Source organism: Larimichthys crocea, chromosome XVIII, assembly GCF_000972845.2.
Source record: "Larimichthys crocea isolate SSNF chromosome XVIII, L_crocea_2.0, whole genome shotgun sequence".
Classification (NCBI taxonomy): Eukaryota; Metazoa; Chordata; class Actinopteri; family Sciaenidae; genus Larimichthys; species Larimichthys crocea.
The window spans coordinates 1710418-1738044 of NC_040028.1; the positions used below are offsets into that span (position 1 = coordinate 1710418).

At 44.7% G+C, this 27627-nt stretch overlaps 3 protein-coding genes across 7 annotated transcripts in view; 1 reads left to right on the forward strand and 2 right to left on the reverse strand.

Moving 5' to 3' along the window:
• Positions 1–119: 119 nt before the first annotated feature.
• On the reverse strand, positions 120–5949 carry dbr1 (debranching RNA lariats 1). Of its 4 annotated transcripts, none has more exons than XM_027291208.1 (9): positions 5584–5949; positions 3123–3455; positions 2915–3039; positions 2748–2828; positions 2584–2669; positions 2272–2496; positions 2076–2153; positions 1842–1987; positions 120–1350 (listed from the first exon to the last, which is right to left on the reverse strand). In XM_027291208.1, exons 2-9 carry the CDS (start codon positions 3317–3319, stop codon positions 561–563), a joined length of 1728 nt encoding a protein of 575 aa, XP_027147009.1. In that variant the 5' UTR covers positions 3320–3455; positions 5584–5949; the 3' UTR covers positions 120–560. The 4 variants fall into 4 exon arrangements, with proteins under 4 accessions (XP_027147009.1, XP_027147006.1, XP_027147007.1 ...); XM_027291205.1 differs by lacking the exon at positions 5584–5949 and adding an exon at positions 4297–4452; XM_027291206.1 differs by lacking the exon at positions 5584–5949 and adding an exon at positions 4029–4158.
• On the forward strand, positions 4862–16591 carry armc8 (armadillo repeat containing 8). Of its 2 annotated transcripts, none has more exons than XM_010754517.3 (22): positions 4862–4988; positions 6471–6547; positions 7677–7748; positions 7945–8087; positions 8196–8293; positions 9090–9182; positions 9277–9357; positions 9458–9533; positions 9669–9759; positions 9853–9913; positions 10036–10236; positions 10594–10689; positions 10774–10856; positions 12237–12318; positions 12443–12529; positions 12620–12712; positions 13351–13500; positions 13856–13951; positions 14185–14280; positions 14398–14470; positions 15086–15179; positions 15260–16591. In XM_010754517.3, exons 1-22 carry the CDS (start codon positions 4944–4946, stop codon positions 15291–15293), a joined length of 2022 nt encoding a protein of 673 aa, XP_010752819.1. In that variant the 5' UTR covers positions 4862–4943; the 3' UTR covers positions 15294–16591. The 2 variants fall into 2 exon arrangements, with proteins under 2 accessions (XP_010752819.1, XP_027147004.1); XM_027291203.1 differs by lacking the exon at positions 4862–4988 and adding an exon at positions 5016–5193.
• The window catches only part of kcnh3 (potassium voltage-gated channel, subfamily H (eag-related), member 3), a 149126-nt gene continuing 136889 nt past the window's right edge, over positions 15391–27627 (reverse strand). Inside the window, exons 12-15 of the mRNA XM_027291202.1 lie at positions 22021–22277; positions 21439–21539; positions 21301–21353; positions 15391–20580 (exon numbers count right to left, since the gene is read on the reverse strand). Coding sequence (XP_027147003.1) covers positions 19597–20580; positions 21301–21353; positions 21439–21539; positions 22021–22277 — 1395 coding nt within the window. The 3' untranslated portion in view covers positions 15391–19596. The remainder of the gene's footprint in view (positions 20581–21300; positions 21354–21438; positions 21540–22020; positions 22278–27627) is intronic.

Below are 27627 nucleotides of genomic sequence, written 5' to 3' on the forward strand. Positions count from 1 at the left end.
CACCTGATTTTTCATCAGCACCTCCAGTATGTATAGTATTCAATAAAGCTGTGAATGGCGCTTTGAGTGCAGAATGCTGACTGCTTTTCTTTCACTTGCCTCCAATAAGTGAAACAAGACACCAACAGCCACATTTTATTTTCTTCCTTTGAGTCTGGCTGTACATGTGTCATTACTCCGGTTTAAAAAAAGGACATCTGAATCTCCAGCCTCTTAACTTTAATTGCTCTCATCTTGAAATAACCTGTACAAAAAGTTAACAGGAAACAAAAAAATTCTCCTAAAATATTCTTGTTTGATTAAAATATATAAAAAACACATTTTAACAAAGAAACATCTCCATGGCAACAACTGCCTCTCTAGAAACCAACACTCGTCTTTAACAAATTTTTTAAAAAATGCCTTGAGGGCATTTTAATAAAGCCACACCTGCTCTGTACAGCTCATGCCAGCAGCTGTAAATATGTAAAAGAATAGTGAAATGAACAGTTGAACTAATGGAGAATTGTACACAGACGGCATGGACTCCCTCCTCACCTTGCCTGATCTCACCCTGACCCCTAATCCTCACTCTCGTCATCCTCCACTGCTGTATAAATGACCTGGTTCCTGCGTTTGATTCTGGGAGTTGTTCCTCGGCTGCCAGGATCCCCGCTCTCATCGCTGGTGCGTTTGAGGATGCGTACAGCCGTGGCATCATCATCGTCGCCCTCACAGAGTCCTTCCCTGTCTGCTTCTGACTGACACCGGGCTACTGCTGGGGTGGAGTGTGCGGGAGGTGGCAGGTTCATTAGGTGGCAGAGATGAGTGGGTGAGGCATCAGATTTGGGCTTGGGCAGGACCATGCGGGTGGGGGTATGGATTTCACCTTCAGGTACATGTGAGCACTGATCTCCCTTTACTGCTGCTGCTTCTGAGTTAGATCTGTCCTCAACAACCTCCTCTCCCTTCTCTCCCACCTCTTCCTCCCACTCATCCTCTATTGTGATCTCATCTGGATTAAATGAACTCGACAGTCCTGACGTGTCACTTGGGTACTCGCTGGGCTCTTCCACACTTCCTACACTTTGTCCATCATCATCATCCTCCTCCTCTCCTCCAGCGCTGCCTGGAACTCTCCCCAGCTCATCACCTCCCTGGCTAGCCTGGGCATAGATGTCTGTGAGACCTAACGTGGCGCAGAGCTCGGTCGTCTGAGGGTTGGTGTTACGACTGGGGACGGCATGGGGCTGGGGCTTGCTAGGGTCATAGGGTGGTACAGTCCGACTAAAGTTGTCAGGAATGGCAAGTTCACCGCTGAAATCCTCCACCACCTGCATCATGGCTGCTTCTGAAACTCTAAAGTCCCACCTGACGGGTAAAGACAATCCATTATTATTATCACAGACAGCCTGAACCCAAACTGTGAGCTCAGCAGCTCGGTCACTGTGTCAACTTACTGACTGCTTAATCCACAAAAGTTCAAATTCTGGACACTGTAGATATTGGCCTGTCACAGACATACATTTTTTCTGACAAGCACGTACATGACATAATGCAGAAAATAATTGTGGTAATATATTGGTGTCAGTGCAAAGTTGATCCAACAGTGCTGCGATTTGTGTGTGTGCTTAGCCTCTTAGCAGCCTTTTTAATTGATAGTGGTCGCTAGGGGACAAATAGACATTATTTAGACTAAAACAAGTCTTAATCTCGATCATCTGCAGGGTTTCACTGTGCAGGCTAGGAGGCCTGTCACTGGGGCTTAAGTCACAGCTACAACACAGCTTGAAAATGACTGTTTTGTCAGGCAGAAAATGATGCTTCATGGTTCTGCCTGACGTTTTAAAATCTAGATATACCGTTCGTGCAGGCCGTTATTCTCTGGGGGGTTCCAGGGGTGTGGGGTTGTCCTTTGTAGACTGTTGGTGGCCTTCAGAATAGCAAGCCACTCGGGATCATACTCAAGACCCTCAGATGAGCCTGGTCTCTCTGGTACATCCACAATCTGCAACACAAGTGTACGTAACATTGCTTAGAATTATCAGTCCTATACCTTCACCTAAACTGTGTATACTTAACAAAGCTCCTCTCACCTGTAAGAATTCCCTGTACGGCAGACATTTATCCAGGGACAGGAATTTGGTTACACGTGGGGCAGCAGTACCTTTAGGCTAAAGACAAGAGAATTAACTGAGAGTTTGTGATACATGGTGAGAATATTAGATTGGTGCCCAGAAGTATTAAGAAGTATTCAAAGTATAATTGGTGCAGAACAACTGTCACTCTCACCGGATGCTGCATAACAGCAGCAAATTTCACGTGAAGGTGTGCAGAGAACCAGTAGCTGGGCTGGAGGTGAGCTAGGAGCTCCTCAGCAGCAGGACTTCCCAGAGTGTTGGACTCCACCTCATGACGCAGAAATTTCTTCTTTCGCAACAATTCCCCTGTACTTCCATAGTAGTAGATTCCACGAGGCCAGTCATGACTCATAAAAATGTCAATGGGTATCTGGATCTGAGGGAAAATAAACATGAATGAGTATACACTCTTTAGATCAATCAACGGACAATCCTCTGAACACACTGGATCAATGAGATTTACCTGTTTTAATTTGAAGACCTCCACATTTCTGATGTGGTATACACTTCGAAGTGTGTCAGGATTGTATGGAGGGAATTCATGGTGACCTTAAAGACACACATTTCATGTAAACATACTGCATACTGTATCCAACTTCAACCATTAAAAAGGTCAAGAAAACTCACCCTTCCTGTAGTCACGTGATTTGAAGATTCCAGATAAGCCACCGATTCGAATCCCTTTGTAGCGAACAACACCAGCATAACCTAAAAATATGAAATTTATGTCAAGGCCTGAGAATGAACAGAGAGAGAGCTAGATTCAATCACATCCGGGGTGTGCTGATCCCTACCTAGATAATAAATGTTGGGTGCCACCCAGCCTCCATAAGGAAGCTCCTGTAGGTAGTTGGAAGCCTCATGGTTCCCTCCAATGAAGATGGTCAGGACCGGGGCCTTCTTCTCTCCAGAATAGTATCTGCAACAAAGTCGATAATATTAATGTTTTATATGTTTGCACCCGTGTCTTGCATTTGTTTTAATCAAGACCAAAGAACTGACTTGTAAAAGGTCTGCATCGTTCTGTACTTGGCTGGTACTGCCATGCACTTCATGTCGCCTTCATTTCGCACTGCTTGGAAGTCTCCGCAACAAAGCAGCAAGTCCACTTTTACCCCTTCCTTCTTCTCCAGATAGGCGATTGTCTCGTAGATCTTGTCCAGCTCTCCATGGCAGCAGCCTTCTACTGCAATCTTCATGCTGCACAACAGGTAGGCTGCCGATTCCCAGAGAAAAACACAGTCTTGATTTGTATTCTGTGCTCACCTAGGGGCTGCCAGCCACCACACACAGAGATGCTGAGGCCTGCTCCTTTGTCAACAACCTTTGGGTGATCTGTAGGGAAACAAACAAAACAAAGTTCAAAACTGTTTCACAGGCAAAGGCCAACACAGGACAGTACAATGCAAAGGTTAAAAAGACCAACACATGTCGCATCTGGTGTATTCTAGGCATTACAGCAAAGGATTACTACAGTAATGTGCGAGTCCCTATCTACTGCATTATACAAACTGATAGCTGTTGAAACAAATGACACTGTCGATGCTACTCCTGTCACTAAAGGTATCAGTCATGACCGCAGAGCAGTAACGTGGTTTAAAGTCTGTCTGACAGTTTACTGTCAAGTTTAAGTGGAATATACATGGTGACTCCTGTTAGCTTTCACATTTATCAACAGTACTGTCAGTCAAAGTCAAAAGAGCTGACTTTTTTATGTTGCATTACTCTCAACAGTTGTGAATACAATAAATCAATGTTGTACAGCACAGTACAGTGGTAAACATCCCATTAACTCCGTGTCAATGACGTGGTAACCAGGGCAACTGGAGGTCACGTGAAAGGGCGGTAGGAACGTACACACAGTACACTATTTTTTGTATTAATATACAATTGTATAAATCTTTCTACCTGTCAAATGCGGCTGTTGCTGTCTAATACGCGTGTCTACGAGGCCTTAGCAACATGTTGTCTAGTCAGTGCAGTTACGTCCTGTTACGACACACCAGCAGCAACCTAACCGCTAAAACTAGTCCCTAAACAGCGCGTGCTGCAGCTGGCTGCGCTCTGTGCTGAATGGAACGTATGATAACGTGAGCGTTAGTGAGGTAACGTGAGGTGACCATGTATCTCCCACAAGCATGTCTGAACGAGTTCAGCTCACAGGCTGAGTACTTACGGCGACGAACGACTATCTGAAGAGTCGGCCTGTGTGCGGTGTGTCTGTAAAGTTACAAACTTTGTCTGTAAATCATGTTCATAACGCAGCTTTGCACAGACAGCAGAGAATGAATTTTCCCACCTCGCGTACACCACTCACGGCGCATGCGTGGACAATTTGAGCAAACCGCTTTTGGTCCTCAGCGGTAGATTCCACAAAAAATACGGACTCATTTTTTTCTGTTTACGTATTGTTCAGTATACATATAGCTAAAATGTTATATATATATATGTCACATGGTCCGAATTTTTACTTTTATCTTTGGTTCCACTGCATGGGTCGTATGGGTCAAGTTGTTGTATCGAATCTGACGCAAAGAGACATCACCTACGTCACATTTATAAACAACATTTACCCAATTGACAAATCCACTGTCTGACAGGCAGCTCACCAAGTTAGCACTGTTGTTTTTTGTAGTATACCCAATGCTAGTAAGTGCAGCCGAGCCCGCAGAGGAATACAGTCGGCTGTTGTCATCAGGACGCCGGCGGTGCGCTGCGTGATTCAGCCGCAGTTACTGTTTTAAAGCTCCTCACAGCTGCTCTGGGGGGCGGAGTGTCTGCAAAGTGCTGCGCCGATTGGGGCGCTCGATCGGGGGAAGAGAGATGGCGTGCTTGTTGGAGGCCCCACTCCGCATCAGTGTGCTGTCTGTGAGTTTCACTGTCATAGTTTAAAGTAGCATTGTCAGATGTGTAGTGTGCACACTTCATCAGTGAGCGGTTTGTGTCACTTATTCAGTCACGTGAGGACATGAGCGGTCAGGCTGAGGAGGCTCTGTGTCTCCTGCTAGCCTGCGAGCTAAGTTAAAGCCTTTGCAACATGTAGCGCTGTGGCGGTCCGCCTACGTATCTGGCGGTGAGAACGATTTTCATTCAGGCTTCGTCCGGATGGGCGGGAACGTGGGAAGGGATGCATGCGATTAATATGCCCGTTCTCCCCGACGGTGTGTTAGGTGAACCAAATCAAACGAACCACGTACCTGTCAGTGTCATTCGGAATGCGTTAGCAGCTAGCTGCTAAGAGTGAGGCTGCTGTCAGTGCTGTTCACGCTGAAATGACCCACACACGTTCCGAATGTTTGGAATGACCCACAGCAGTGGTCAGCTTGGTACTCCAGCTGTCTGCCATTAGCCGCCCTTCAACACTGCGGCTTGTTAATTGCATCGTTAGGCTAGCTAACGTGAGGTGACCAAGTAACGATAGCATAGGGCTAAGCTAACTGAGCTAACATAACACCGTGCCTACCTCGAGCAGTTTTCACCGGGCACAGTGAACACTGGCAGCGGCTGTGGTCATGTCAGGTGTCCCAGCAGGTGACTGTGGCTGCCAGGTGCACGTTTGCTAAAGTAAACATTAAACGGTCAGAGAGAAGGAGCACTGGGAGTGCATGGTGAAACGCCCCCACGTTAGCTCCACACAGACCCTGCAGAGTTACACATTACAGCAGCTTGTATCTGCTAATGCCGTCTCCACAAGCAGCACTGTGTGTTTTATGTGTGTGTGACAAACACTGAAGCTGAAATATAACCAGCTACTTTGGGTAAAGTCCGCTTCGTGCAGGTACACCTTTCTAACAGCGTGCAGGCAGCAGAGGCTAACCACAGCAGCATGCTGTAGCCTGCTGATGGCTGCTCCTCTGGGGCTCATGTGGAAAGTTCTGGTTGAAGCTGTCAGTGATATAAACACAGTTTCCTGCTGTCACATGGAGCCACTGGGTGTCACATATAACCGCTTTTAAAGGGCCCTGCTATAGATGCTGCTGGATGTGTCAGTGTGCAATGATTGTGGGTCTAACAATGTCTGCAAGCAACTAGAAAGACTTTTATTAAGTTGGGAGTTAAATGCCATTTATTTAAACGTGTGTGTATAGTGTTGTTTTTCTTTAGTTATTAAATGCTTGCTACTTTTCCATCCAGAAACTAACCTGATGATGGTCCCACACACTCTTTCTGTCATATGTTATACTTTAGTTTGTTGTTAAATTGATATTTAAATGATTACAAAAAATTTAATCTCTACACTATATTTGTACTTCTCTGTCTCATTAATGTTCTTGCAAGGTAGTCCTAGCAGGAAAATGTATGTATGTGAATTATGTCACCGATGTTTCTGTTACATTTGTCCTCATGCAGGAAGTCACTGCCACTAGTCGCCATTACGTTGACAGACTGTTCGACCCCGACCCACAGAAAGTGCTGCAGGGAGTCATGTAAGTCCAGCAGCGCTCCATGTATACAGTAAATGCTGTGTAGACCAGGGCTTTTTTTTTTCTTTCTTCTTTCAATGAACTTTGAAGGTCGTATGCTGAATCGTGTAGGCTGAATAAAGTCCAGATCCTTCCAGCAAGTCAGCTGCTGTTGCAAAATTTTTTCATAGGTTGTGATTAAATCAGAATCACTTTATTGACCAGCTGTGTGTACACATAAGGAATCTGACTGGTCATTTGCTAATGAAAGCACTTCTTTTGAATAACATGCATAGAACTTATTCTGTAGAAAAGAATGCTGACAGTAACCATGAACTCTGTGTTTACATGCACAGGCGACCTATTTCAAAATGCATTTCACTCTTCAGTGTGACTTCATCTCTCTCTCTCTCTCTCTCTCTCACTCTCACTCTCTCTTTCTCAGTTGTGTTGACCTGGACTCTGCCTATTTCATCGTTATTTTTAACTTCTGAAGAGACTAGCTCTGGTTACGGCTTGTGCCGCTCTACTAGCTGAACACCTGACTGAATTGACTGCCTGCTATAGCTGTACTTTTCCACTAGCCCCGCTCACCTGCTATTTGATATCATCTGGGCCACTTGCAGAGCCGAGGAAACTCCGCATGGAAAACAAAATGCAGTGAATACAAATGAATAGGCTCATTCTGTGTTCTCCAAGAATGTGTGGCACATCTGCTCCATGTAAACCCTCTCTTGGATTAGACTGCCGGGTGTCTCTCTAATGAAACATAATGTGCTGTTGTTAGAGCATGTTTCAGAGGACTGGTTGCAGAAGTATAAGAACTGTAAAGTTTGAAGAAACACACATACTGCAGAGAGACTTTGTGGGACGTGATTTAAAGCATTCCAGTGTCTTTTTTTTTTTTTTTTTTTTTTTTTTTTGTATGGTGCACCAGCATAGTACACACTGATGTACATGTTGTTGTGAAATTATTGAACATAAATGCCAGATTGTTGTTGATATAGTGTTAGAATAGGTTGCTGTTAGTATAAAGACATTTGCAGATTGTTGTCCCCTTATTCCCAAACTTCACCTCCCTCAGACTGTAGTAAAAGTTTGTTGCACAAAGACGGTTTAGCTTGGTTCTCATTTCGTTTATGTCTGACTTCAGTGACATGAAGAATGCTGTCATAGGAAACAACAAGCAGAAGGCCAATCTGATCGTCCTTGGAGCTGTGCCAAGGTACGTCTGCACACCTTTCCACTTTTGCCCATTTTATCTTTCCTTTACAAAGGTTACATAAGTACACTCATTGGTGCTACAAACATGCTTTTGTTCAGTAGACTTGAGTATTTGCTTCAACGTGTGTGTGTGTGTGTGTGTGTGTGTGTGTGTGTGTGTGTGTGTGTGTGTGTGTGTGTTTGTACATTGGTTCCAGGTTACTGTATCTGCTCCAGCAGAGCTCATCCAGTCTGGAGCTCCGGACAGAGTGTTCAGTGGTGCTGGGCAGTCTAGCCATGGGTACCGAGAACAACATTAAGTCCCTGGTGGACTGTCACATCATCCCTGCCCTTCTTCAGGGTCAGTTTGGTAGACATGCACACTCATTCATGCAAATGCTTACCGCAGAGGACAATGTCTTTGGTAGAGACACAGAGATAACACAACACCCATGTTTTGTGCTCGCAGGGCTCCTATGTCCGGACCTGATCTTCATCGAAGCCTGTCTTCGATGTCTCAGAACGGTTTTCATAAGTCCAGTCACTCCTGTGCAGCTGCTCTATACTGTAAGTTGTCCTGTACATGATCTGCATGTTATGTATATGAGCACTAGCTCCCACATTACACAATCTTAGAAATATTGATTTTATGCAAATTTGTCACAAGAGACAAGTGAGATTTTAAAGCAAACAAATAAATGCAGAGTATTACAGCACTTAGAATGTATTTAGAATGGCACGGTATGTTCACACAGAAAGTGAAGTCAATTCACACCTTGCTGTACTTGCAGGGTCAAGTACATCATCGTAAATATTCACTTAATCAATTAATCCTTTACAGTTGTATGAGCGCAGTATAAACAGATAAGTGCAATAAACAGATCAAAACCTGCATGATAACAAGCAAACAACTTTTGAAATGCTTGTTTTCAGAATTTGGTTCATAGTATCAAGTAACAGATCCATATTTTTAACATTTTCACCCAGAGTCTCCTGACTCCTTTAAGTAGTATGGTATAACTCTGCATACCCACACACATCTACACCTCCACTGGGAAGTGAGAGTGAAGATAAATCCACATTTATTTAAGTAAATAAATAAAAAATCCGAGCGAAAGTCTGCTGTGAGTCTGGCTGACTCCTCCAGAGCGAGCCGGCACTCAGCAGCTGTTGGTCGGCCCAGTAGCAGCAGCAGCAGCAGCATCAGCTCTGTCTCTCTGCTCTGCCTAGTCTTCCCCACACAATCTGCAGCCTCATTCATGTCACTTTCTGTGAACACATTTATTATTATATTGTTTATTACAGCAAGGACAAGACCGGTTCTAATTATTCCCATCCTGACTTCGTGTATGTTTCTTTTTAGGACTCCACTGTGATTCCCCATCTAATGTCTCTACTGAGCCGCTCACAGAGAACCCAGGAGTACATCACACAGATCTTCTCCCACTGTTGTAAGGTATTTGTTGGTAACTGTTCACACACAGACACGGAGTCCATCGCACTCATAGCCAGACCCAGATTTATTGTTGATTGGACATTTGTTGTCTTAGACCCCAGAGCACCAGACGGTTCTTTTTAACCACGGCGCCATCCAGAACATCGCGCCTCTACTTATCTCACCCTCTTATAAGGTATGTTAATGTCTCTATGTGAGCGTTTGCATTTTCCCAACTGGATGATGCAACAGTGTTTCAGTCACTGGTTCTCATTCGCTGCTTCCAACCCTCTCAGGTCCGGATGCAGGCGTTAAAGTGTTTCTCAGTCCTGGCCTATGAGAACACTCAGGTCTCCATGACACTGGTTAATGGTGAGCCTCTCTTCTCTTCTCTTCTCTTCTCTTCTCTTCTCTTCTCTTCTCTTCTCTTCTCTTCTCTTCTCTTCTCTTCTCTTCTCTTCTCTCTTTGGTATGAGCTTCACATGTTATCTATGTTCTTGTTGTCAGTGCTGGTGGATGGTGAGCTGCTCTCTCAGGTATTTGTCAGAATGATGCAAAGGGATCAACCCATTGAAATGCAGCTAACAGCAGCCAAATGGTGAGTGACATAAAAGCACATGGACTGGTGTTGATTACAGTCATAATATTTACTTATATTTCTTGTATGTTTTTGTCTCTCCTTCTGTCCCAGTCTAACGTACATGTGTCGAGCGGGTGCCATCAGGACAGATGACAGCTGCATAGTCCTAAAGGTCCGGCTGTTCTGAGACCTGTGCAACTGTTCATCATCATCATTATGATTGCCTGCATATCAGTGGTACTTCTTATTACTCTCATACTACTTATTTAATGTGACTTTGTGTTGTTCGTCTAGACTCTGCCGTGCCTCGTGCGGATGTGCAGTAAAGAGCATTTGCTTGAAGAGAGGGTGGAAGGAGCAGAGACACTGGCCTACCTGATGGAGCCCGACGTGGAGCTGCAGAGGATCGCGAGCACCACCGACCACCTGGTGGCCATGCTGGCCGACTACTTCAAGTACCCCAGCTCTGTGTCTGCCATCACCGACATCAAGAGGGTGAGTCAGTGGGCCCAAAGGGGAAACTTTTGTGTACATGATGGGACTCTACAGGAGCTAAATGCTAACATACCCACTGTGATGATGCTAACGCGCTGATGTTAAGCAGATATAATGTTCACTCTGAGTTTAGCATGCAAAATATGGACTATTGACCTGATGGCGATCACCAAGTAACTGCAGGCCGTCACAAATGTGTGTAACAAATATCATGGAATCAATTTCAAAACATAAAAGACAAAGACAAAGACAGGAAGATTCATCCTCTGAGGGCCATGAATGGCAACAACATTTCATGCTAATCCATCCAGTGTTTTGTAGCACCCGTTCACTTTGTGTGCACTCTGTGATTTGCAGCTGGACCATGACCTGAAACACGCACACGAGCTGAGACAAGCTGCTTTCAAACTTTACGCCTCTCTAGGCTCCAACGATGAGGACATTCGCAAAAAGGTGACCTCTCCTTGACTGCATTTCTGTTTCCATGTATAACTGTGCACATGCATCGTTGTTTCCTGATCCGTCTGTTTTCTTTAGATCACAGAGACAGAGAACATGATGGACAGGATAGTCAGTGGCCTATCAGAATCCAGCATTAAAGTCCGTTTGGCAGCTGTCAGGTATGATGTGACCACCCTGATGATGACACCCTAACACTGACCTGACTTCTTTCGTTCTTTCTGGCTCATCTGCATTCTTTATTGTACACGTACTAAGGACAACTGACTTTATGAAATTACACTGAGCAAAAGTTGATCAGCATTGAATTTTATATTTAACTTGAACTGTGCAGTAATGAAGGTCAAAATTCCATCAAGATGTTTGATAACATGCTGCATGGCATGAATTTTCTGCTAAAATAAAATCTTCATATATCAAAGCTAGGGATGCACCGATTGTGAAATTCTGGGCCAATACCGATACTGATGTTTAAAATAACTGATGCCGATGTTTTTTCTTTTTGTTATTTATTCCCTCTGTGTCAAGGGAACATTACTGAACTGTCTTAAAAGTCTTTCAGCTCTTCATCATACTGTCCTTGAATGAGCACAAATTCAATCAGACAAATTTATGAAACAAAAACAACCTTTAATGTCAATTATTTGACATTTAATTTAACCTTAATTCACATGACAAGTTCTTTTCTGAAAAAGAGAGAACATATCCTGCAGGGAGGGCCCTGCTCCGTCGGGTCATTGCCTCTTGCGCTGTGGGTGATCTGCGCTCTCTCCATCGTGCGTCCCATTCTCGCCACAGGCAGCGTCAAGTATTGCTTGTGCACGTTGTTTAACATCTTCAAAGTAGCGATCCTTGTATGACTTTGTTTACATTAAAACTACATGTCTCTCAGTCCGTGACTTTTCCTAAATATGTGTTTGATGGCTTCTAAAACTTACAACATATTAAAATGAAACAAACTTGATTTCTGAGCATTTATACCTCGGACGCCAATCTGCATATAAACAAAAGTTATAGACCACCGTGTCCAGCTGTGGTCACAGCAATTATTACAATGTTTTCATTTCATTTTCTCACTTGTAATGTTTATATACTATCACATTTATTTTTAGCGGTATATGTGAATTGGGAGCGAGCAAGAGACCGAGAGGAGACACTGGGCGTACACAGGCATAAACTGAAACAGGCCGGTTAGAAATGAAAAGAGGAAAATCACAGAATACAGGATATGTCCAGGACACTCAGGACGTGAGGGAGGGAGGATCAGATGGTGGCTCAGGTAGCGATGAGGAAACTGTCACTGTGAGCAGCACATCTGTCAGCTGCAGGATCTTAAGTGCCCATGTTTTGGCAAAAAAAAAAAAAAAAAAATCATGTGTCATCTTTATTTGCTGTTAAGGAGACGAACATCAGCTGATACCGATGTTCAGCCGATGCATTGGTGCATCCCTAATCAAAGCAAACATTTCTGCTAAATATGGTGCAGCTGTGACTAAACGCTGTGTTTATGTCTGTTCATACTTTATACTTTCTGTGTCCAGGTGTCTTCACAGTCTCTCGCGGTCGGTGCAGCAGCTGAGGACCAGCTTCCATGATCATGCGGTGTGGAAACCCCTCATGAAGGTCAGCGGAGTGTGAAGGAAATTCTGTTTGGATACGGCAGCTCTTTGGATGTGTGCAGCTGTGTGTGTGTGTAAAGTGGCGGTAAATAAACGGATAATGACTATCGTGGTGTCATGCTGTGTAGCTGTTGCAGAACGCTCCAGATGAAGTCCTGGTCATGGCCTCCTCTACACTATGCAATCTACTGCTGGAGTTCTCACCCAGCAAAGAGGTACACACTCACACACACTCAAACAGACACAACAGATAACTGATTTTATTCCTGGAATATTGAGAGCATTTTGTTCCTGTTCATCTGCAGCCCATCCTGGAGTCAGGAGTTATTGAGTTACTATGCAGTCTGACCCAGAGTGACAGTCCTGCACTGAGGGTCAATGGGATTTGGGCCCTGATGGTAAGAAAATTTGTTTTTCCACTTGTAGGCTTCTTACCCCTAAAGCTAGAGTAGTCAGGGGTTACCCCTAAATTCAACCAGCATGACCGGGACACGTTCTGACTGCAACGTGATGATTACAGCCATTATAGAGCAGCTCTCTGCTTTCCTCCATGGAGAATATGCAAGTGTTCCTTCCATCCAGCAGCGCAGGACAGATTGAGCTGGCTGGTAGTCCGACACAGAAATGTCATAGACTAGTGGTTCTCAAGCTTTTTACACTGCGTACCACCTCAGAAAATATTTCCTGACTTATTTTGCTGATGACCAACCAAATGAAACTTCTTCTGTAGCATAAACTGCAAAGTTAGCCAGACACAGGTTTAGAAGCTGTATAGCTTATACTTCCCGTTTGCAGCCACGATTGCAGTGTGTGTTCTTTTTACAACCTTTCAGTTTAGCTCCACTTACTGTTTTCCCATCACAGTTTAATTCATAACAAATCAGGGTGACAGACGTGCACGCTTGATCGTGATGACTTAGCCGACTTTCTTTGAAATACATATAAAATATTATTATATATTAATATTACATTACAGCATATCCACACAGTGACTCAGTGATTAAGTGTGTGTGTCTGTGTGTGTCTGTGTGTTAAGAACATGGCGTTCCAGGCAGATCAGAAGGTGAAGGGAGAGATTGTTCGGTGTTTGGGTACAGAACAGTTGTTCCGCCTGCTATCAGACCCTGACACCAACGTGCTGATGAAGACCCTCGGTTTGCTGCGAAATCTGCTGTCAACACGCCCAGTGAGAGATGCACACACACAATACTTTGGATAATGATGAAATAATGAACATGACAGGATAATAGACAAACTCGAGCAGGAGTAAAGTGTAATTCTTTTCATTGCTATCACAGGACTGTATGTAGGCTGTTCCGATCAGTTGTGTAGTCTGAGGTGACCCACAGGACTTTCATGGCCTGTCACAGAAAAGTTGTAGTAATTCTCGTGAGCACCAACCTTCAGTGTTGTCTACTTACTTTCCTGCTCTGTAGAAATGAGCACACATCTGCTATGTGCTCAGCTGCATAAATTCTGCAGAAATCCAAAGCATGCACACTGATTCTCTCCTGTTTACTCTCCACTCTTTATGTTGTCAGCACATTGACCAGATCATGAGTTCTCATGGGAAACAGATCATGCAGGCAGTGACCCTCATCCTGGAAGCAGAGCACAGTATAGAGGTCAAAGAACAGGTGAGCACGCCCTCCACTTCATGCTCACAAACAGTCGTCCTGCAGCTGCACTGTGGAGAGGTTTTAACATTGTGCAGGTGTGCCCACAGGCCTGGGATCAGTCTTTATTCAGTGAGGCATGTCCAGTGATGTGGTGCATCATCAGAGTGGAGCAGTCGGCAATTTAGAATTCTCTTTTAGATTTCAAAATGTTCAGATAACTGAACTAATGTAACACTCTTCTTATCTGGCAGACGCTGTGCATCCTTGCCAACATCGCCGACGGCAACACAGCCAAGGAACTCATCATGACCAATGATGACATGCTCCAGAAAATCAAATACTACATGGTACTGTTTAACATACATTAGCCTTGTTCTCTGACGCTGCAGGGCTAACTGAACACTTTCCCGACATCTCACTGACATCATCACTTGTACTTTTTCTGACTATTGTCCTTGTCTCAGGGGCATTCGAATGTGAAACTGCAGCTCGCCGCCACCTTCTGCATCTCAAACCTGATCTGGAATGAAGAGGACGGTAAGGGACATGGCACAAAAGTAGAAAGAGGAATAAAGAAAAAGATGCTGAGTTCAGAGAGAGGAGGAAGAGGGATGGTTTGTCATTTCAGACTAAGAACATTTGATGAAATGGTGTCAGTCTGGGCTTCACGTTCCAGTGGTTTCGTAACAATCCTGGCATCTGTATTCGCGTGCTAATCTTGCCAAGCAGATGTCTTTTCCTTTGTCCAATGTTGATATGAGCCCAACTTGTGTTAGATTTTTGTTCATCTTGCAGTTTGAGCAGTGGTCAACAGCAATTGGCTGTGTCCACAAAGGTCAGCGCTGCTCAGGCCAACAAACGGCACACCCTGGCCATCCACACAGAACCGATGTAAAACAGCACATACACAATAATGGAGGAAGAGCACAATAATTTGAATCCAACTTGACAGTGGGAATGGTTCGTTGAGAAAACCTCTGTACCGCCTGCTCAGCTGTTTACAGATGAACCCTTGTTCTTGTTCTTGGTTCAGTACTGAAGAATATGTTGTGTCTTCTGCTCTAAATGATGATGGGATACATCTTTAGCACACAGCTGAAATGTTTTTAGATGCTAGAATGAATCTTCTTCTCTGCTTTCATGTGCCACCAGGTTCTCAGGACCGTCAGGACAAGCTGAGGGAGATGGGCTTTGTGGACATCCTGCACAAACTCACCCAGGCCTCTGACCCCAACCTCAGTGACAGGTGGGTCACAATAGCAAATCATAAATGGGGGTACTTGTTAAAGTGCTAAGCAGGCTGGACTAATTGTGTCTCTCTGTCAGGGCGAAGACGGCGATGCAGCAGTACCTAGCATGACTACAGAGGAGAGAGATCCCCTACTGCCAGCCTAACTAACAATCACTGGGAGGACTCCTGCCATCGGTTCCTTTGTTCCTTTTAGTTTAATCTTGAGGCTTGTTTTGTTGCACAAAGACACCTTTTTGTTTGGACCTGTGGCTGGCCTCCCTTCACCACCCAACAGTTTTGTCTTGGAGACTCTGAGACCATGGTTGTTGGGAAATCAATGGTTAGGAGGGGTTCTCTTGTTTTTCTTTTTCTTCTTCAACAATGAAGTGATTTTTTTTTCTCCTTTTGGGACTTTGTGATTTGAGATTTGTGATTTTTTTTTATTTTTATTTTTTGTTTGTTTGTTTGTTTTTTTTGGAGTGCAGCAGCCTGACAGCAGCGCCTCACAGTGTTTTTGGACTCCTGATCGAGGAGACTCTGGTCTCAGAGAACTGGACTAACGAGGTCTGACACAAGAACAGGGCTGTTGGACAGCAAAGGTTCCCCTTTTTAATTTTAAATTTTTTAATTAATATTAATGTTTCCTTTAAGGCATCACAAAGCAAGGACACATTTGGAAAAACAGACTGCCTATTTTGAAATTTTGGGTGTTTTCTTTTTTTTGTGGATACATACCTCGTAAATATATAAATATATATAAATATAAACATAAATATATATTTTTGGATTTTTATTTTCCCCTGACCCTCTGTTTGTTTTCATTCATTCTCTCTGAACCATGATTCCTGGAACAGTGGGATGAATCCACTGCGGTCTGATTGTGATCTATCAGACCCCCCCCCCCCATTTTTTTTCCTCACTGTTGTGGTTCAGCGTGCACTGGAGCCTGTCACCTCTGTCCAATATCCTTATGATCCCAATGGGAAATGTAGTTCCAGAGTGCTTACTCTGACATGCCCAGTTACTAATTAACAGGCATGAGACACTGGAGATGAGAGGATGCATGTATCCTCTCATCTCTTTTGAATAAGACTTTGTTTGTTTCTGCATTCTCTGCAGTTCCCACCCTCCACCCTTCTTCTGTGTGTTTGTCAGAAGGGATAAATGATAGCTCCTGGGTTTCTTTCCTCTGATGTGTTTGAGAAGTGAGCAAGGACAGAGTAGACATAAGGAATAAAACAAGTTTGAGACACTACAGTTTCCACAACAGCAGAAACAAGTGCTACATTGTGTTTGCTCCCTCTATTCTATCATTTCTTCTCCCATCAGGATATTTCTAGACTGTTGCTCCCTGACATTTCAAACCTTACTGAAACACTGATAGAATGAATGTTACCATTGAAAATATATGCAGACCTGAAGAAGGATTTCTTCTGTGTTGCGTCTTCTTTCTCCTCAGTCATGTTTCACCTTTAAAAAGCAGTTCATTACAGCAGGACCATGGAGCCACCTCGTGGATTTAACCTCCACTATCAGGATCTGTTGTCTCTCCACATTGTCCAACATTTAGCATCATAACTGTCATGCCAGAAAGAGAGAAACAGATCAGAAGTTTAGAACGAGTTACTGATTTCTTCTTTCTCTGGCATGGCTGTGACACCCTGCCATAGTTGTCTCATGTTTTATCACTGAGTTGGAGTGACTGAGGTAATTATCAGTTTCTCCAAAAGATAAATGCACTGCAATGTTTGAACCCCCACCCCTGACACATTTTTTAACAGAACTCTCTTTTTTTCTGAGAATTAGAATGAACTCTTGTCTCTCCAGAGAGACAGCAGGTCTTCCACAGAGTCTGCTGTGTTGCACCTCTGTGTTTCTACAGTAGCCCAGAATGGACAAACCAAACACTGGCTCCAGATACCATACATTACGCTATAGTTCATATGTAGTTTTCTTTCTATGATACTATGTGGTGGCATCTGCATTAGTCCATGTCATTTGCTGGGGAGGAGGAAACAGAAAAAGACAACAAACTGGTGAAGAGGTCCAGCTCTGTCCTGGACTGTCCTGACTCCACAGTGAAAGTGGTGGAGAGGAGGATGTTAGCAAAGCTGACACCCATCATGAAGAACTCCTCTCACCTCCTGCATCAGACTGTGGAGGCCTTAAACAGCTCCTTCAGCTACAGACTGTTACTCCCACCATGGAAGAAGGAGATCTACCACAGGTCCTTCATTCAGACAGCTGGCACACTCTTCAACACCAGCATGACTTCATGACTTTCTTTAGCTTGACTTTTTCTATATATTTCTTACTTATCTGTAATTTATTATCAGCCTTGTGTTTATGAGCTGCTGTGAATATCCCTGGTATGGGATCATCATCATCATCATTACAGTATAAAGTCTATCTTACAGTTTCTGCTCAATTTGTGATGTCACTACACTCTTTGTTGTGATGTTAAACTGGGTTTTCAAACATAACCCGGTGTTTCTTCTTCAGAGAACACATATTTCTCTCTGTGCCTCAAATGAAATTCTAACATATCCCGGCTTTAATGCTTCCTAAGAGTAACACAGGAATCTGAGCTCTTACAAAACAACACTTCTTTATTATTGTACAGAATGTAATCCTGGTAAAGGTTTTATGTAACAGCAGTCTTTAATAAAACACATCCAAAACCAAACAGCCTCCAACAGGGCAGGCTTTTTGTCTACTCCCATTGTCTTCCTGCCCTCTACAGCTCAGAAGCAGGCACATTCCTCATGCAAAAAAAAAAAAAAGCTGTGACATGCATTTATTTAAAACCCTTTTTGTACCCAAGAACAACCCCCACCCACCCACCCTCACCCCAGAGTAACCCACAGGGTCAGAACTCCACAGACATCAGTGAGTTCCGCTCAGTGAATCTTTGTGTTTCAGTGTATAGAGTTCTGTTAAGTCCCTCCCCTGCTCCCGTTACAGAAAATAGAAACCAGAAATCTGACCGTCTATATTACAAGTAACGTGGTGTACAAAGCAACAAGTACAGAAGTCCTGAGACCTCCACAGGGATGCAGCCTGGGTATTGTGGTTTTAGGGTTAGGCTGTTGTCTTGTACTGGTGTAACGCTCAGAGGTTGGAGATGATGAAACTTGTGTGCACATTGAAGATATGCTCTATGTGTGTGTGTGTGTGCTACATCAGAAATGAGAAGGTTACGTCGTTGGATAGTAAACCGTCCTCCTCGGCCTCAGATCTCTTTGACGCGCAGTGTACAGTGTTCCCATAAATAAATAAATGAGTTCGATTTAAGATAAAGGTGCACATGTTGTCTGGAGGTGACACTGATGGCTTTCTGGGTAAATTTTGATCCAAATGCTTCCTGTCGTGAACAGGTCCCGAGGGAAGTCCAGGTCTTTAAATGGAGAAGGCACGAATGGCTGGATGGCTAAAGCTCAGGAGAGACGTGGGAGTTTGTTGTACAATCTGATTGGCTGGTTGTAAACAGTCATGATGGTGGTAAACAGCTGTGTATGGTGCTGTTTGTGATATTAGTGTTTTCCAGAAATCTTGCCTTTGTCTTTAAACTAGCAGTTTGGATTGTGTGCCAGATGTTCAAGGTCCACAATCAAATCTTTCCATGCTGACTAGACTGTGCACGTCAAACTGCCTTTTTAGAGGAAATCTGGACATTTCTGTGAGGAGTTCAAATCAATTCAAAGATCTTTTTAAATGAGTGATGGGCATGGCACATGACTCTGAAGAGATGGATCGATGTCAGCTGAGTGTTTACCTCCACCAGCCCTGATGCAGATTATCACATCTCTTTAAAAATAATCTCAGAGTTGACGCAAATTGAGCTGACCTGATGTGACTGAGACTGAATCAAGTTTACATTCTCAGTCCCGGTGCGGCGGATTGGATTATCTGTCTTGGGTAAAGACATGTTCCCCGCTGAGATATGTGTGTTTTGTACCTGCCCTTTGAGGAGACATCCATACTGGGTTTAAAAAGCAATCTTGTGTGTTCAGTTAGCTGGAAAGAGCTAAATGAGGCTCGATGGGACCGGTACAAACAGCGTGCTCTGGTCCTACAGTATGTGTCCTCATCGCTGCAGGGATCAACTGATGCTACCAAAGTGTTGATACTGTAAGATATTTTGTGCTGTTGTAGTTCTGTGGTTGCTTCAGTGTAGAAAAGTACTCCTTCACACTGTTTTGGTGACAGCTGGCGTTGTGTCTCCACCTCCCAGGTGTGCTCCTGTTTACCTGTCTGCCCTTTTTTAGCATTTCCTGCCCAAAAATGTGTAAAATGGGCCAGATTCTGTTTCCATTTAGTTTTCATTCCATCATCCAACCGTCACTTGCCCTGATCGGATCATTGTTTTTCCATCTCTTTCATTCTCTTCCACTCTATTGTTTTCTGTCACGTTTGCTCATTTTTAACCAGTTCATAATGCTGGCTCCTCTTCATCAATGAAGCTGATGTGCTCTGTGGAGGTCTTCTCCACCTCCGCCTGTCGTCCCCACTCCTGCATCTCTAGTTCCTGGGGATGAGTGACAGGTCTAGCCTCCCTTTGGTGCAGCTGTGACTTACACCAAGGTGGAGTGTTGGTATCTCCCTGCCCCCTCCTATTACTAACAAAGTCCAGACTCAAGGGCAGGGAGTGGGTGGAGGGATGGAGGGAGACAGTGGGGGGTACAAGAGGGGCAGGAGGAGAAGGCCTCAGGTGAAGGTCTCTGGGGGAGGATGTGAGCGACGGGGGAGCGGAGCAGTGGGAGGACAGGGGAGGAGGGGTGTCCTGGGAGGGAGGCGGAGGGAGTAGGCCTTTGCTGGCACAGCTGCCAGGTCGGGACAGATGGGGGCCTTGGCAGGGGGAAAGAGATGGTGAGGAGGAGAGAGACATGGAGAAGGAGAGAGAAGGTGAAGGGGTGTGAGAGACCAGGGGAGGCTGGTCCTGTGGTGACGCCAAGAATACCCCGTTACTGGAGGAAGCGTGGCGGCTATGGAGGACTGCGGACTCCTCAGGAACTCCTTCCTTGGCTGTAGGAAGGCTGGAGTGGGTGTGGTCCTTCATGTTGCCCACTGTGGGTTTGGACAGGGTCTGTGGCGATGCTGAAGAAGAGACATTAGGCCTTTTTGGTGAATTATGAGTTGGGAGAAGGCATCCTGGCAAATCCACGCCCTCTATGTCTCCACTGTCCAACAGGGAATGAGTGTTAGGTCTCTGGAGGGAACAAGACGTGGCGGGTGGTGGCAACGTGATACAGGCGCCTGATGACAACTGGCTGGCACTGCTAGGGGGTGGGGTTAAATTTGGCATCATGGTCATCAGGATTGGCGGCGATGCTGTTTGGAGGAGGGGCTTCAGCAGGCGTGTCATTTCCTGCAGCTCCTGACTGAGCTTGGAGACTTGTTTAGAGAGACTGTTCATCTGCAGGGCGAGGACACACACACACTCATGTTAATCCTTATTTGTGTGAAGCCTGATCCACACTGAGCATACGTAATGTTAACTTAGTAACTAATAACAGCAGCACCATTTCTTCAGACTGTGGAGAAATATTCTGCATGCTCAGAGAGAATGATGAACACAGCTGCATCGCTGAAAATCTGTTAATGGTAGAATTTCATCTGCATCTGGGACTGGATCTATGACAAAATATACACAGAGCTCACAGACTGTGTTGCTGATTGGCTGACATGGCAAACTTTTGTGCAAATTTCAAGTGAATCATTTACATCTAAACATATGCCATGCAGTGGTGGAAGAAGAACTTTTACTGAAGCAAAAGTAGTCCTACAATATGTTTTCAAAATCCTACATTCACTAAATAAATAACACAAGTAAGATTGGATGAAATGGGACTGCAGATGTGCACTATGGAAGAAACAAGAATTCTGCTTGTGTACCTCACAGTTTAAAGTCGTGTATGATAGGTCTGCAGCACACATTCTGGCTAAGCCATGACAGTGTGACAGTCCTCAAATAGCAGGACCCTGAAACTGAAACTGGAATTCAGCCATCATTTGCTTTATCATTTAAACCTGTGCTTCTCCTACTGTGTCATGACAACATGTCCTCGGAGAAAAAGATGAGCTCCAAAGCTCCTTTGCAGAGATAATAATGTGGAAACATGAAGTCATCGCTCACCTCCTCAGTCAGTTTGGACACACTCTGTTTGATCTCTGAGTGCTCCTGGATCCCTACACACAACAGAAAATACACATTAAACCTCCACAAAAACCTTTTTATCTCCTCTGTGTGTGGGTGTGTGTATGTGTGTGTTACCTGGGTATGGGGAGGGTGGTGCTGCAGGTGACAGACTGGGACTGAACTCAAACTTCTGTGATGAGGTGGAATTGGTCTCTGTTTCAATGCCATCTACAAATCTGTGCAGAAGAGAGGGCCACAGGAGAGCAATAATTACAGCGTGTTTGCGTGTGTGTGTGTGTGTGTGTGTGTGTGTGTGTGTGTGTGTGTAGGATGTACAGTATTTATCTCTATTTGCAGCTTTTGTTCACTCACACACACACACACACACACACACTTCACAGAAAACAGGGTGTCATTAATCTCTGAGCACACACATCACACACCTACAGTCTGAAAACCTGTACATCTTCTAACAGCAGCCAGGCCGCATGTGTTCCACCAGTACCATATCCCACTGGTTACCATGGCAGCCAGACACCTATGCTGCAGCATCAAGTGCTGGGTGTGCAGTCGCTCCTCTGGCTGTGAGCTCGTAGTTTGAGCTCGTGTCTTTAATCTCTTGGAGTATTGATCATACCTGGCGACTGCATCTTTCTCAGCTTTTTCTTGTTTGTGCCTGTGTGTGCGTGTGTGTATCTCTGTGTGTGCGTGTGTTACCTGGGGCTGAGTTCAGGTGGCACGCTGCTGAAGCTGACCACAGGTATCTGCAGGGTGGCGGGGCGGGAATGATCGGAGGGAGCGCGGAATGGCCTGGGTGGCAGGAGAGGGGAGCGCAGGGGGGAGTTGAGCCCCCTGCTGAGGCGCAGCGGGGAGCGAGGAGCACGGGACACAGAGTTCTGCTCCTCATCACCTTCCTCATCCTCACGGATGGAGGGCAGCTTCTTCACAAAGCCACCGTTACTTTCCCAATCGACCTGAGACATGGAGAGAGGGATGGAAGTTTGAAAGCAGTCACCTGTTGAGGGTTTATGAAGATGCATCAGACTCAGTGTTGGTTAATTGAGCGCAGTGACAAGGTTGCACCAGTGGGTGGCAGACAACCACAAGTTTGTAGCTTTTCTCCAGTGAACATTGAATGTGATGGACTCAGAGTGTTTACAGACACAAAGTGAGCAAACATTGGGAATATTCCTCCACCAATCTATTTCTAAATATGTCTGTACAGCTTTTCTTTCATAGTTAGGACACTTTAGTTGTAGAGGAGGTATAGAGGTGATGTCAGGCTGTATATGGATCGTGGCTGCTGCTGTGGTCCTGCACAGAGTCCACTACATATATCACGACTGTCATTATTGCTGCCATATCTCTACAGTGATGATTTGCTGCTGCTGTGCATCCGTGTCTCTCTATCGCTCTCTACTTGCTTTAACATCACTATTATTATTCTGGTTCTGACATCTGTTTGCTGTGTGTGTCTATTGACACATTGTTTCCATTCATAGATAAATGAGAGAAAAGTGAGCACACACAGCCAAACAGACTGAAACAGACCCTGTAATGGGTGGAGAAACTGTTAAACTGTGCTCCTCCTCCAGTCCCGTGGCTTTGAAATGCAACAACAGTGAGATGTGTTGAAGAGTCTGAGCCATGCTGCAAACTTTTTCTGTCACCCTCGAGGGATTACAAAGAAATGGAGATGCTTATCATAACGAGTTAAAGGCCAATTATTTCCTATTTTACTTTGAGTGAATTTTGTTTCGACTCCATCTTTGCCAGACTGCAAAAAGAAGCCTGTCATGCTACATTTAATATAGATTGCTGTGTTGGACTTCCTCATCGCTTTCTCTCAAGAAGAGACGCGCACACACACACACACACACACACACACACACACACACACACGCCTCTGTTCCCCTTCAGCTATGTCCCTGCTTATGAGCTGATGAGTGTGGATGCCGGCTCACTGAAACTTTAACAAATGACTAGCCGAACTCAACTCAAATCTCTGTGAAAAACGACGACAGCACCAGCTCCAACAGGGAGCAGAAAAGAAATGTTGAATTCATGGTGAGAGATGTGGCTGAATGTTTGGTGTAAACGTGTGACACTGCAAGGATTTGAATGTGTAATATAAAAATGAAGGTGTGCAACTTGTGTGTAGGAGTCATTAATGCCCATCGGTCCTCAAGACTCAGCTGTTTATCTCCAATGATAGAACAATATAGAATATAAAAGAGGTGAGGAGGATTCTTTCTGCATATGCATTATGGTTCAATATACTGAATTTACACTCGCTAATTCTACAATAGAGTGGTATATACTGCCATTCTGCCCTCATGGTTTCAGAATAATACCATCACTCAACCAAGCGCTAACATGGAATGACTGGTGCAGTGAGTAATGAATGTATTGTGCTCTATAGCTCATCGTGCAGACAAGCCAACGCCCCTCCACTTCCCTTTCCCCCCTCACTCTCTCCCACTCTGAGCCTCGCTCCCTCCCCTCTCCCTTTAATCAAGCCTCTCTCCTTCCCCTCACTCCTTGCCTGCTCAGCCACTTTTTTTTCATCCTCCTCCTCCACTGCCCTCCTCTCAGCCAACCCCCTCATCTACACCCCTCCTATGCTACCGTAATGTATTTTTAGCTCACTTGTTCTAATCTTAGCTCCAAGCTCCAGAGAAAACCAAAGAGTGCTCTGCGATGGGGGGCGTGATAAGTGTGCACTTGCCACGTGTTGGCGTGTGCTTGTCTGTGTGTGAGAGTGTGGGTGTGCAGAAGTCTGCGTTCGCATCATGTATGTGTAATCAAACCAGACTGCAGACATCTGAGTGCAGGCATGTATGTCTGTGGATGAAGCTGTGTGCATGCTAAAACAAGAATTAACAAGTGTTCTTCTTCTTCTAGTTGGTGCAGTGTGTGTTTGTGTTGGTGTTTGTACAGTATGTGCAGTTGCAGGTGATGTGTTGATCTCTCTGTCATGTCTATAGTGCAGAGATTGAACAGCACGAGGATGCAAGGTACAAAACATCCCCACTTTTTCTGCAGCACTGCTCGGTGCACCCAGTCGACTGGTTGCTTTGCACATTGTATTGTTCAGCTGAAGGCTCCGGGGTCATGACAGTCAGTCTGCAGCCTGTGAATCAACAGGGAGGGACACTTAGATGCACTTAGATGATGGATCTTTTGCTTTATCATCTTTGCTTGGTGAACCACATTTTGTACCCTAATGTTTCAGCTCATTCTCTCCCTCTTCTTCTATCATTCTTTTCAAGCTGTTTTTTTGTTGCTATGGACATCATATCATCATTCATCCTTTCAGATTGTCTTTAAATATTTGTTGACTGAGCTTCGAGGTGCTAGATACCCGCAGGCTTTTTTTTTTTTTTACATGCATATGCAAACACACTCTCCTGGGCTGCTGGTATCAGAGGGGTTTTGCATACATAACCAGGATGGACATCTGCATCCCAGACCTAAGATACAGGCAGCAGCTTGTGCATCCTCTAGGCACTGCTACAGACACACGTGTGCACATTTATATCCCACTCACACTCTACATGCTGTGCCTCAGAGAAACGGTACTGCAGTGGAAAAGCAGGACTGGAGGAAGAGCGAAACAGAAAATGAGAGGTTCCCCCTCCCCTCCGCCTCTCCTCCGCTCCCTCCTGCTCCTCTCTTCTCCTCGGCTGGCTGGGTTATTTATATCGAGCAGGATCCAATCTTAGCAGCAGCTGCGGAGGACTCAGCCAGTCAGGGACAACCCGTGCTTCCCCCCTGCACTATTTTTAGCAACAGGACAGCTTCAAACAGCAGAACTAAGCTATTCTTGTCCCTATGTTGTGCTCCCTCTGCTGCTGCTGCACCAGCCAAAGGCACAGGCTGTGTGTGTTTGTGTGTCGGATGGCAGTAGCTGAGAAAAAGTCTTGTCAAGTCGTGGTGTGTGCACAGATGTGTGTGTGTGTGTGTGTTCTAAAGTAGTAGTGGAGGGGTCATGCATGCCTTTTATCCCTCTTAAGCAGAGCGATTCCTCAGGCTGCCATTAGCAACATATACAATTTCACTTACAATTTGCACTTCACAGCTGCACATGCAGTGGTGTGACTGAGCTGATGGGCTGTATACAGCAGCATAGTGCTGCCATCACAATATATTTGTTCAATTTTGTTACAAACAAGCAACTTTCCTTTTTCCACACACTCCTTTTCACATTATAACAAGATATTTTTATGTATGTATGTTTATGACATTTACTTCCTTGTTTGTACCAGATACCAAATTATTCCAACGCAGTCGACATCAAAAAATACAATGAATGGTCTAAATATAGTGTAAGTGTTGGGATATGGTTAGTGTTTATTGCAGCAGAGGCTTTGACGGATCTTTGCGTGCTTTACGGTAACGTATTGTGTCACTTCCGGTATCTGTGTTGTTGCCACGGTGCTCTCTGCTCTGCTCACCTGAACAGATTTCCGTATATTTCTCACATCAGCGACTATCTACTTATCTCTGCACTACTCTCTGACTTGTTCTGTCTGTGCATAAACAGCTCTCTGAACTCTAGTAACTACAATCTGATAGTTTCACCAGTTTCTGTTAGCCACACTAACTAGCCTAGCTATAGCAATGGCGTCTCTCTCCTCTCCTCTCTCCTCTCCTGCTCTCTCCTGCCCTGTGTGCCACATGTTCAGTTACTCCTCGTCCTCCTTTAGTGATAACGGTACTTGTAATAAATGTAGTTTATTTGTAGCTCTGGAGGCGAGGGTCAGTGAGTTAGAGGCACGGTACCGCACCACCGAACAGTCAGTAGCTCAGATAGTTAGCCAGTCCCCTGTAGCCGGTGCGGTACAGCCACAGGTAGCTTCAGCTAGCCGTCCCCCGGTAGTTCCCGAGCGGCCGGGAGGCTGGGTGACTGTTCGAAGGAGGCATAGCCCCAAACTGAAGCCCACGGTACACCACCAACCGCTCCACGTTTCAAACGGATTTTCCCCACTCAGCGACACACCCGCTGAGAGGCCAACTCTGGTCATTGGCAGCTCCATAGTCCGAAACGTGAAGTTAGCGACACCGGGGGCCATAGTTAAATGCATCCCGGGGGCCAGAGCGGGCGACATCGAGTCTTTTTTGAAACTGCTGGCTAAGGATAAGCGTAAATACAGTAAGATTGTTATTCACGTCGGTGGTAATGACACCTGGTTACGCCAATCGGAGGTCACTAAAATTAATGTTTCATCGGTGTGTGAATACGCCAAAACGATGTCGGACTCCGTAGTTTTCTCTGGTCCCCTCCCCAATGTGACCAGTGATGACATGTTTAGCTGCATGTCGCCATTTCACCGCTGGCTGTCGAGGTGGTGTCCAGCAAACGATGTGGGCTTCATAGACAATTGGACACCTTTCTGGGGAAAACCTGGTCTGATTGGGAGAAACGGCATCCATCCCACTTTGGATGGAGCAGCTCTCATATCTAGAAATATGGCCAAGTTTATTAGCTGACCAAAATCATGTCGACAACCCAGAGTTGAGACCAGGAAGCAGAGCTGCAGTCTTACACGCTTCTCTGCGCCTCCATTAGAGCAGTTGCCCACCCAGTCCTTTAGTATAGAGACTGTGTCTGTCCCCTGTCCACCTACATTATTTAAAGATAAAACAAACAGAAGAGGAGTTCATCATAAAAACGTAATACAAATTAAATCAACATCTCCAACAGTCCAAAATAAGAGAATTAAATGTGGACTATTGAATATCAGGTCTTTGTCATCTAAAGCTGTCTTAGTCAATGAATTAATATCTGACTATGATATTGATTTGTTTTGCCTCACTGAAACCTGGCTGCAGGAGGATGAATATGTTAGCTTAAATGAATCCACTCCTCCGAGTCATTATAATACTCATGTTCCTCGTAGTACTGGTCGAGGTGGTGGAGTTGGAGCCATATTTGACTCAAGTCTATTAATAAATCCCAAACCTAAACTAAATTATAATTCATTTGAAAGTCTTGTCCTTAGCCTCACTCACCCAACCTGGAAAACTTTGCAGCCAATTTTATTTGTTACAGTATATCGAGCTCCAGGTCCTTATTCTGAATTTTTATCTGAATTTGCAGAATTTGCATCAGGCTTGATCCTTAAAACAGATAAAGTAATTATTGTAGGTGATTTTAACATTCATGTGGACAACCACAATGATAGTCTTAGTACTGCGTTTATCTCTCTATTAGACTCAATTGGCTTTTGTCAAAGTGTAAATAAACCGACTCATTGTCTGAACCACACTCTTGATCTTGTTCTTTCATATGGCATTGAAATTGATAATATAATAGTCTTC